Genomic DNA, 12208 nt, shown 5'->3' with positions numbered 1-12208 from the left:
AGTACCTCTTTAGTGTAGTTAGATGATCAGTCAACAGTACAGTACCTCTCTCTAGTGTAGTTAGATGATCAGTCAACAGTACAGTACCTCTTTAGTGTACTGTCCTGTAGTTAGATGACCAGTCAACAGTACAGTACTTCTCATGTGTCCTGTAGTTAGATGATCAGTCAACAGTACAGTACCTCTCTCTAGTGTAGTGTAGTTAGATGATCAGTCAACAGTACAGTACCTCTCATGTGTCCTGTAGTTAGATGATCAGTCAACAGTACAGTACCTCTCTCTAGTGTAGTGTCCTGTAGTTAGATGATCAGTCAACAGTACAGTACCTCTCTCTAGTGTCATGTAGTTAGATGACCAGTCAACAATACAGTACCTCTTTAGTGTAGAGTCATGTAGTTAGATGATCAGTCAACAGTACAGTACCTCTCTCTAGTGTAGTGTAGTTAGATGACCAGTCAACAGTACAGTACCTCTTTAGTGTAGAGTCATGTAGTTAGATGACCAGTCAACAGTACAGTACCTCTCATGTGTCCTGTAGTTAGATGATCAGTCAACAGTACAGTACCTCTCTCTAGTGTAGTGTAGTTAGATGATCAGTCAACAGTACAGTACCTCTTCAGTGTAGAGTCATGTAGTTAGATGACCAGTCAACAGTACAGTACCTATTTAGTGTAGTGTAGTTAGATGATCAGTCAACAGTACAGTACCTCTCTCTAGTGTAGTGTCCTGTAGTTAGATGACCAGTCAACAGTACAGTACCTCTCATGTGTCCTGTAGTTAGATTACCAGTCAACAGTACAGTACCTCTCTCTAGTGTAGTGTAGTTAGATGACCAGTCAACAGACCAGTCAACCTCGTTAGTGTAGAGTCCTGTAGTTAGATCACCATATAGTACCTCTCTAGGGGTATTTCCCAATAATGAATTATTCCTCCTGAAGTGTGTACTCGTTCACTACTTGCGCCAGTCATTTCCTGTCAAATCCGTGGAGGGAAGTGAACAAGTGCACAAGAGAAAGAAGAGATTATTGGAATGCATCTTAGTGCTCTTTCCAGTCCTTCATAGCCACATTCAGCAGTCAACAATCGCTCAAGCTGCCAGGCTTCTCATTGACTTGTCCTCTGGTCCCTGATGTTCCGCTTCTTTGACGTTTCTGTTGCTTTTATTTGCTCCTGATTTGTTTCTCCTCTCCAGCACTCAGAGATAATGGGGGAGGCACTTGGGCCAATTTGGCCCGCAGATTCCTACCAAGCACTTTAGCCGCTATTTATGATTCCGTGCCACTTTTTAAATGGTTCAAATTGGAAACAGAGAGAAATGACTTATTTTGCCACCACCACCATATACTTTCCCTGTGAGCATCAGCGCTTATCAAACAGAGGATAAAAAACATCCCGCTTGTGCATTTTACCTCTGATTAACTTAGACCTGGCCTGGTAGACTCACCTCAGTATCTGTCACGGCTCACTAAAATGAAATTCCACTTCTCGGAAAAGAAGGGAGATTAATGAATGCCCTTTGTAATAAATGAAATGGGAATCACAAATATGCCCAGTCATGAAATGTAATTGTGCTGCTTTCTGGTGACTGGTTTGGCTGGGCGGTGGGGTGTAGGGAGCAATGGAGAGGAAGACGAGGAGAGGGAGAAGAGGAGAGAAGAGAGGAGAGGAGAGGGAAAAGTGAGGAAGAAGAGGACCGGAGAAGAGAAGAGCAAGGTAGAGGAGGGGAGAGAGGAGAAGAGGCGGAGTGTGTGAGTGAGAGGGGGTTAAATGTAGCGCGTAACGCACAGTCTGAACAAGCTAATGAAGCGACTGTTTATGACCCAACCAATGCTATTGTGTCCTCACCTAAATGGCAAAAGAGGCTTTAAAACACACCAGTGCACACACACACACACATTCACGCGCATAACCTCCCACTCTCATACACACACACACTTATACACATATTCACACACATTCATGCTCAAACACTGACACACATGCACACACTCAAACACACGACTCATCAGACACACGACGCTTCACACACAGACACACGACTCTTCACTCACACACACAGACACACGGCTCTTCACACACAGACACACGCCCCTTCACACACAGACACACATCTCTTCACACACAGACACACGCCCCTTCACACACAGACACATGACTCTTCACACATAGACACACGACCCTTCACACACAGACACACATCTCTTCACACATAGACACACGACCCTTCACACACAGACACACGACCCTTCACACACAGACACACAGCTCTTCTCACACAGACACACAGCTCTTCACACACAGACACACAACTCTTCACACACAGACACACAGCTCTTCACACACAGACACACAGCTCTTCACACACAGACACACAACTCTTCACTCACAGACACACAACCCTTCACACACAGACACACGACTCTTCACTCACACACACAGACACACGGCTCTTCACACACAGACACACGGCTCTTCACACACAGACACACAGCCCTTCACACACAGACACACGCCCCTTCACACACAGACACACGACCCTTCACACACAGACACACGGCTCTTCACACACAGACACACAACTCTTCACACACAGACACACAGCCCTTCACACACAGACACACGCCCCTTCACACACAGACACACGACCCTTCACACACAGACACACGGCTCTTCACACACAGACACACAACTCTTCACACACAGACACACGACTCCTCACACACAGACACACGACTCTTCACACACAGACACATGCCCCTTCACACACAGACACATGCCCCTTCACACACAGACACACAACACTTCACACACAGACACACAACTCTTCACTCACAGACACACAACCCTTCACACACAGACACACGACTCTTCACACACAGACACACAGCTCTTCACACACAGACACACAGCTCTTCACACACAGACACACGACTCTTCACACACAGACACACGACTCTTCACACACAGACACACAGCTCTTCACACACAGACACACGACTCTTCACACACAGACACACGACTCTTCACACACAGACACACGACTCTTCACACACAGACACACGACTCTTCACACACAGACACACGACTCTTCACACACAAACACATGACCCTTCATTGGCTTAATCAATTTGTTTTGTGCCATTGGAATTGAATCTGTCCCTTTCAAAATGACTAAATGTCTAGTGTTTGATGACTATGAATACACACAGGGCTTCACACCAGTGTCTCTCTGTGTGTGCTCTCTTTTGGACTTTAGTTTGCGTCACATGAGGTGTTTTGATCGGTAGTTATTTGTGTGCTTTAATGTTGTTCACACTGTGGGTGATTTCATGTGGCTCTAGGAGCATCAATACCTTGCTGGGATGCTGTAAACCCCTCAGAACCACCCAGCAGCACCTATCAAAGAAAGCCAATACCATAGCACTGCTTCCTCCACCACACACACACACAGTGCACCGCAGACAACCACGCTACTAAATACAATAAAAGAAGAGAAAAACGATAAGGAAAATAAGTCATACTAATTACTAATTACTAATTACTAATTAGCTGCTAATTCTTTTGAGGACTGCGCCGGCTTGATAAAGGACCGGTGCTAAAGCTCATTAAAGAATGAGACATGCAGCGTTGGACATTTACATTTTCTTTTACAGCATTATTTTTAATCCCGCTTTATGAAGTTGCCTGCATGGCGTGTGTGGGCGGGAGGGAGGGAGGGAGGGAGGGAGGGAGGGAGGGAGGGAGGGAGGGAGGGAGGGAGGGGGCTTCACTCGTCTTTTAGAGCAATGGCGTTCTTCCTACCAGGCAGCGGGGGTCTCAGCCTCACGCACATTAGCAGCTCCATGAGCCTTTGTTGCCACCTAGGGTTCACTTCTGTCCTCTCTTCGCTCTCCTCCTCCTCTCCCTCTCCTTGCTCTCCTTCTCCTGTGTGGGGGGAGTAGTCTCCCTGTTTCTCTCTCTCCCCCTCCTTTCTCCCCTCCTTCTTTCCTCTCCTCCTCCTCTCCTTCCAGACTCACATGTTGAGAGCAGCAGTAGCAGTGTTTGAGAAAGCAGGAGAGCGGTGGACGACAGGCTCTGCTTGCCCTTTAAGAACACCAAACTCAATTAGAATAAAAAGTATGGTATTTCATTATCATACATGTATATGCTGCTGGTGCCAGAGGGCTGGGGATCCATGGAGAGCTCCCTTTCTGTCTCTCTCTTTCCCCCCTCCCCTCCATCCCCCTCTCCCCCTACCTCTCTTCCAGAGGGGAGGGATGGAGATATGCCAGAGCCTGTCAGTTTCTCCCTCTTATCCCCTCTTCCTCCACTGCTCTCTCCCTTTCGCCAGGCCCTCTGAGGGGAGACATCTTTCTGGTGGCTCTCTGCCTCTCCATTCTGCTCCACTCCTCACAGAGCAAATATCACTCTGTCTGTCAGGGACCCTGACACAAGGCTGGACCCACTATATCACACTCCTGTTTCTGTTGAGAGTTTCTCCTAGCCTGGTGCCAGATCTAATGGCCATGGTCATAATGGAAAGGGTACACCACAGCATAGAGTTGAGGTTAGTTACTTGTCATTGTTCATGTCCTCCAATCCAATGGCTTCTCTAATGAATCCCACAGCAGTGCAGTAATGATCATATCAGCACGTTTCTATGTTTCTATTGGCCATCTCTCTCCTTAGCTACTTCAGTGTATATCGTGTAGTGCCATCATACTCCTGGGAGGGAGGTGGATGGAGGGGAGAGGAGGAGATCAACAGCAGGCCCTGCAAATCAGTCCCCAAGAGGCTAGGAACAGGGGTGTCTCCCCTCCCCCTTCTCTCCAGGGACAGACACTACATCAAGGAAGGAGAAAGAGGGAGAGCGAGAGGGAGGGAGAGAGAGGGGGAGAGAGATCTGCCTGGGGATGTGATAGTGAATGGTACCACAGGTAATTGGAAAATTGGCAGGCTTGTCAGAGAGATTTGGTGGATGGCACAGGCCGATATGTACGGCGGCCGGGGTTCACGACATGTCATCCCCGGCAACGATAGATTTATATCGGCCCACAAGGACCGGGCGGAGGAGGGAAGTAGAGAAGTATCCTGAGGTCAGGAAAAAGTAAGGCATTTTTCACCAGGGGCAGGCTGCATATCAAAAGTGTGTCCAGAGAGGTACAGACACAGACAAGGTTTGTGTGAGTTACAGGGTGATATATGAACCAGAACTAAACTCTGTCCCCTGGTTGATTTACGACTCCACATTTACTGTCTTATAGTTAACAAGCCTGGGGGATCCTGCTACGTAGTTAGGCTGCGTCCCGATTGGCACCCTAGTCCCAGTTCACCCTATTCACAGGGCCAATAGGGAGGGCCCATAGGGCTCTGGTCAAAAGTAGTGTACTAGATAGGTGAAAAGGTGCCATTTGGGACGCATTCTTAGATACTGTATGAGGCGAGAGATACTCTGAATACCTGGGAGGGGGCTTGATGTTTAGATACTCAATTCGCCCAATTAGCTGCTGTTGAAGTGCACTTGGGAGGTTTGGGAGATTTGCTCTTGTGTTATAATAAATACCATAGGGAATAGGGTTATGGATGAAGACTGTCATGAAAATAAAATAACCGTCATAACAATGTTGTGTTTTTTTGTGGAACGAACAGATGACTGAACGGCATTCGTGAGGTTGAGTCCAAACTTTGTTGCTCCTTGCTGAAACAAGCAAGGTGTTGCAGCAAACAAGTCTTCAGTTGCCTAGGCAACACCCCCCTCCCTGCAGCAGCAGCACATGCATTCAGGAACTGAGGAGAGGAGAGAATGTGCATCTTAGAAAGAAAATATATATATCCAGTACCAGTCAAAAGTTTGGACATACCTACTCATTCAAGGGTTTTTCTTTATTTTTACTATTTTCTACATAGTAGAATAATAGTGAAGACATCAAAACTATGAAATAACACATATGGAATCAAGTAGTAAGCAAAAAAGTGTTAAATAAATCAAAATATATTTTATATTTGAGATTCTTCAAAGTAGCCATCCTTTGCCTTGATGACAGCTCTGCACACTCTTGGCATTCTCTCAACCAGCTTCATGAGGTAGTCACCTGGAATGCATTTAAATGAACAGGTGTGCCTTGTTAAAAGTTAATTTGTGGAATGTCTTTCCTTCTTAATGCGTTTGAGCCAATCAGTTGTGTTGTGACAAGGTAGGGGCGGTATACAGAAGATAGCCCTATTTGGTTAAAGACCAAGTCCATATTATGGCAAGAACAGCTCAAATAAGCAAAGAGAAATGACAGTCCATCATTACTTTAAGACATGAAGGTCAGTCAATCTGGCAAATTTAATGAACTTTGAAAGTTTCTTCAAGTTCAGTCGCAAAGACCATCAAGCGCTGTGATGAAACTGGCTCTCATGAGGACCGCCACAGAAAAGGAAGACCCAAAGTTACATCAGCTGCAGAGGATAAGTACATTAAAGTTACCAGCCTCAGAAATTGCAGGCCAAATAAATGCTTCACAAAGTTCAAGTAACAGACACATCTCAACATCAACTGTTCAGAGGAGACTGTGTGAATCAGGCCTTCATGGTCGAATTGCTGCAAATAAACCACTACTAAATGACACCAATAATAATAAGAAGAGACTTATTTGGGACAAGAAACACAAGTAATGGACATTAGACCGGTGGAAATCTGTCCTTTGGTCTGATGAGTCCAAATTTGAAACCTCCGTGTCTTTGTGAGACGCAGAGTAGGTGAACGGATGATCCCCGCATGTGGGGTTCCCACTGTGAACCATGGAGGAGGAGGTGTGGGGGTGCTTTGCTGGTGACACTGTCTGTGATTTATTTGGAATTCAAGGCACAGTTAACCAGCATGGCTACCACAGAATTCTGCATCGATAAGCCATCCCATCTGGTTTGCAATTAGCTGGACTATCATTTGTTTTTCAACAGGACAATGACCCAAAACACACCTCCAGGCTGTGTAAGGGCTATTAGACCAAGAAGGAGAGTGGTGGTGCTGCATCAGATGACCTGGCCTCCACAATCACCCGACCTCAACCCAATTGAGATGGTTTGGGATGAGTTGGACCGCAGAGTGAAGGAAAAGCAGCCAACAAGTTCTCAGCATATGTGGGAACTCCTTCAAGACTGTTGGAAAAGCATTCCTCATGAAGCCGGTTGAGAGAATGCCAAGAGTATGCAAAGCTGTCATCAAGGCAACGGGCGGCTACTTTGAAGAATCTCAAATAAAAAATATACTTTGATTTGTTTAATTATTTTTTGGTTACTATATGATTCCATGTGTTATTTCATAGTTTTGATGTCTTCACTATTATTCTACAATGTAGAAAATAGTACTATTTAAGAAAAACCCTGGAATGAGTAGGTGTGTCCAAACTTTTTACTGGTACTGTAAATATACAGTGCATTCGGAAAGTATTCAGACCCATTGACATTTTCCACATTTTGTTACATTACAGCCTTATTCTAAAATGTATTAAATTGTTTTTTTCCCTCATCAATCTACACACAACAATACCCATAATTACAAAGCAAAAACAGGTTTTTAGAAAAAAATAATTCACATAAGTATTCAGAACCTTTACTCAGTACTTTGTTGAAGCACCTTTGGCAGCGATTACAGCCTTGAGTCTTCTTGGGTATGACGCTACAAGCTTGGCACACCTGTATTCTTCTCTGCAGATCCTCTCAAGCTCTGTCAGATTGGATGGGGAGCGTCGCTGCACAATTATTTTCAGATCTGTCTAGAGATGTTCGATTGGGTTCAAGTCCGGGCTCTCTCTGGGCCACTCAGGGACATTCAGAGACTTGTCCCGAAGCCCTGCTGCGTTGTCTTGGCTGTGTGCTTAAGGTCATTGTCCTGTTGGAAGGTGAACCTTCGACCCAGTCTGAGGTCCTGAGCGCTCTGGAGCAGGTTTCATCAAGGATCTCTCTGTACTTAACTCTGTTCATCTTTCCCTCTATCCTGACTAGTCTCCCAGTCTCCGCCGCGGAAAGACATCCCCACAACATGATGATGTCACCACCATGCTTCACCGTAGGGATGGTGCCAGGTTTCCTCCAGACGTGACGCTTGGCATTCAGACCAAAGATTTCCATCTTGGTTTCATCAGACCAGAGAATCTTGTTTCTCATGGTCTGAGAGTCTTTTAGGTGCCTTTTGGCAAACTCCAAGCGGGCTGTCATGTGCCTTTTACTGAGTGGCCTCCATCTAGCCACTCTACCATAAAGGCATGATTGCTGGAGTGTTGCAGAGATGGTTGTCCTTCTGGAAGATTCTCCCATCTCCACAGAGGAACTCTGGAGCGCTGTCAGAGTGACCATCAGGTTCTTGGTCACCTCCCTGACCAAGACCCTTCTCCCCCGATTGCTCAGTTTGGCCAGGTGGCCAGCTCTAGGAAGAGTCTCGGTGGTTCCAAACTTCTTCCATTTAAGAATGATGGAGGCCACTGTGTTCTTGGGGACTTTCAATGCTGCAGACATTTTTTGGTACCCTTCCCCAGATTTGTGCCTCTACACAATCCTGTCCCGGAGCTCTACGGACAATTCCTTCGACCTCATGGCTTGGTTTTTGCTCTGACATGCACTGTCACTGTGGGACCTTATATAGACAGGTGTGTGCCTTTCCAAATCATGTCCAATCAATTTAATTTACCACAGGTCGACTCCAATCAAGTTGTAGAAACATCTCAAGGATGATCAATGGAAGCAAGTTGCACCTGAGCTCAAATTTCCAGTCTCATAGCAAAGGGTTTGAATAGTTATGTAAATAAGGTATTTCTGTTTTTAATTTTTAATAAATTAGCAAAAATTCTTAAAACCTGTTTTTTCATTGTCATTGTGAGGTATTGCGTGTAGATTGATGAGGGAAAAATGTAATCAATTTTAGATTAAGGCTGTAACGTAACAAAATGTGGTCACCGTAACGGTTATTATGGTAACCATGTCATTTGGCTGACCAATAACCGCCATCCATAATTCCATGACCATGTTAATTAAGGAGCACTTAGGAATGTACCGTAGCCACCTTGCTATGTGGTTAGATATAGAGGATACTATAAGGATACTGTGAGAGGAAACTGAAAATGTAATGACTGCTTTGAGTGTGTGTATACATACACACGAACGTGCAGATGAACAGACTTACATGAGGTGTAGCCCTAGTGTAGATTCTTGGTGTGGATGTAAAGGCCCGCTGTTTCTAACAGTGCGTATAGTGTGTAGATGTGGTTCTAACTCAGTGTGTATATTAACCTCTAGAGATGGAGATAATTGCATCTGTCAGAGTCGTTTAGTCACTGTTGATGCTGTCGCCTGCCCCCTCTGGGCCCAGCCTCTCTACAGCTCTATGTTTTAATAGGAAATGGCTGCTGCGCAATGTTGTTAGCAGGGAAGTCACCACTAACTAACACCGGCACAACACTAACCTACCAACACTAACTACTTATCCCTGTTGGTATTGTGACAGACCTTTCTAAAAATCACATTTGTGGTTGTGAGTTCGGATGTGATTTGCCCAACTGTGGTCTACAGGACTTTGATATGTTTCACCTTCTAGAGACCCATTTTGGGAACCCAGGTGAGGAAAATACCGTGCCTGAATATTCTGTTGTTGTTGACCCTATTAAATGTTGTTGTATGTTTCAGGAGGAATATGAGGAGGACGAAGAGGACGATTCTGTCAAAGAGGAAACGACAGAGCACGAATTCCCAACCGAAATTCCCAACTGAAACAAAAACAACAGTTTTACCATATCTTGAGCACAATGATCAAATGTTAGTGGTCACCGGATGGTCAGTGTCATCAATTCCACTTGAAAGATCTGTAGGTAACAGGACAGTCTGTAGTGTCTCACCGTTTTACTGCCATTGCCGCTCATCTCTAGCCTGGTCCCAGATCTGTTTGTGCTTTCTTGCAGCTAATGACTACACAACCACAAGACGGCCCAAACAGATCTGGGACCATGCTAACTCATCTTTTCTCTTCAGTAAGATATGGGACAGAGCACAGAGGTACTACCCACGTTAGTTTTGTAGCCAGAGGAACAGTATATGTTGGTGAACAGGATGTATTTGGTTATCTTTTAGAGGGAATAGTATGTATTTTCAAACGGGACAGGGCTGAACCCTCACACTCGCTATGGTAACTGGAGATGTCACTGATATGTAGGTTTTATCATATAAGTATACAATCTAGAATCTATTCTAGGTTATATATTCTAAAATGTATTTCTATGGTTTGTATATAAAGAACTTAATGAAAAAGCACATCAATGTATTCTGACAGAGAAGGTTTTCAGGGGCATCAAATAAATATAAAACCCAGGGAAAGTGCCTAGTTGGACCAGACCAGTCAGACTGTTAAAGGATATGTACCTGCTTGATGTTTTTATGAACTTGACCAACCAAACATTTTCCCTCAGATCTATTTTCATACACTAATCAGAATACAGTATGATGTTCTCAGTAGTCTGGTCCCAGATCTGTTTGTGCTGTCACAAACAAGAACCATTAGAGTTGGCTGCACAGCACAAACAGATCTGGGATCTTGCTATATCTTCAATGCCCGGTTTACATACACTGTATGTTAAGTATTCAGTGGTGTCGAGTATTTCTTATACAATCTCTCATCACCGTTGAATTGAAACATTATTTGTCATACAGGTCTTGTATCACTTTTTTTTTGGTGCTATGTGGTCTTCTCTCTATCAATTGTCATGACCTCTTTTTAATGAGTTTGGTTTTATATTTGTATGCATTTATGTTCATACTGTCTGACATGTCAGTAACCTTATACACATGACGTGGCCTGTTGGGAACACAATCCATTTGACGTCAGCGATCCTCTTTGTTTGTGGCAGCACTACAAGTCAAAGGAAACAAATACAATTTGTTTTAGTAGGATTTCTTAGGCTTTTAACACAGGCTGTCTAGAAACTACAATCCAAGTCAACACATTTTGCCTTTGATTTGCCTGTTTAAGTGCTACCAATGTATTATTCTAATGTTTTTAACATTAACTCAACAAGGAAAATGTCATTTTTGGGGGGGGGTTTTCCTGGGGAGATATGCATTTGCTAAGAGTATGTATTTAGGTACTTTGGAAATGTTTAAATGCCAATAAACTTAATTTCCACAAATATATTATGGTTTTAATATCGTCTCTGTCTCTATGACATTCATTCAATTTGACTTTGTCAACATCAAAAAAGAACCCTCCTTATACAAAGCTCTGGGACAACGGCAGTCTGGGTCAACTGCAGTCTGGGTCAACTGCATTCTGGGTCAACTGCAGTCTGGGTCAACTGCAGTAATAAAAATTAGAAACGAAATTGCAAACATTCTGCTTGATCATTTGACATTAAATATACATAGGGAATAGGGTGCCATTTGGGATTCATGCTAGATCCTAGCCTACAGTAATGGAGTGTTGAGTAGGACCAGAGACAACACAGTGACTCCTCTGTGTTCCTTGGGTCATAATATGTTGCTCTATATTATTTATCCTCACAAAGGACTCTCAGCCCCATTTAAACTGCAGTCGTGTGCCAGCACTAGTAAGGGGCAGTGCTCCACACACACTCATGCTTATCTTTACAATCCTCCAAACATTTATACACAAACGCACGCTCTTCCTCCCCCCTCTTCCTTCCTTCACTCTCTCTTTCTTTTCTACTTTCCCTCTGTTTCTCTGTCTCTCTCACACACATTCATATACAAAAAGATTGAAAACTGAAACGCTGTCAGATGGATCTTTATATTTCATCGCCTCACAAACCCCTGTCCCCATCCCCCATGTCAAGGCGGGGAGAAGCATCCAGGCATTAATTCATTGAGGGGTGTAATGCCAATTTGTTTCAAAGAGGAACTATTCATTTTCCCATGTCAGGGAGGCAGGAGGGAACCCCTGTACAGCCGTTGAACCGTGAAAGACATTATCTGGAGAGCCTGTCTCTCTCCTTTGGGGGAGGAAAAGAGAGAGAAGTGTGTGTGTCCCTCGTTCAGGAAAAGGAAGAGACACGTTACAATGCTCTTTGATGAGAGGGGCGGCTGGTGCCGGCAGACGATAGAGCCGGGCCTCCCGCTTCCGTTTTCCCAGCATGCCGTCTGAGAAGGATGTCATTAGGCCTGCAATAACAGCGATGGGCACGTTAATGACAGTGGCCCGCTCCGTCGCCCCTTGCTCCGCCAATCTGTGTGTGTGCCCCGCCAA

At 44.6% G+C, this 12208-nt stretch overlaps 1 protein-coding gene across 4 annotated transcripts in view; it reads left to right on the top strand.

The window, feature by feature from the left end:
- LOC139554943 (PHD finger protein 14-like) overlaps positions 1 to 11137 on the top strand; it is a 158441-nt gene extending 147304 nt beyond the window's left edge. For all 4 annotated transcript variants that reach the window (XM_071368252.1, XM_071368250.1, XM_071368251.1 and 1 more), the window contains one exon: positions 9643 to 11137. In XM_071368252.1, coding sequence (XP_071224353.1) covers positions 9643 to 9726 — 84 coding nt within the window. In that variant the 3' untranslated portion in view covers positions 9727 to 11137. The remainder of the gene's footprint in view (positions 1 to 9642) is intronic.
- The last annotated feature ends 1071 nt before the right edge of the window (positions 11138 to 12208 follow it).

The sequence above is a fragment of the Salvelinus alpinus genome, chromosome 26 (assembly GCF_045679555.1).
Source record: "Salvelinus alpinus chromosome 26, SLU_Salpinus.1, whole genome shotgun sequence".
Lineage (NCBI taxonomy): Eukaryota > Metazoa > Chordata > Actinopteri > Salmoniformes > Salmonidae > Salvelinus > Salvelinus alpinus.
The sequence above is the reverse complement of the archived record's forward strand: the minus strand, read 5'-3'. Positions and strand labels throughout refer to the sequence as shown.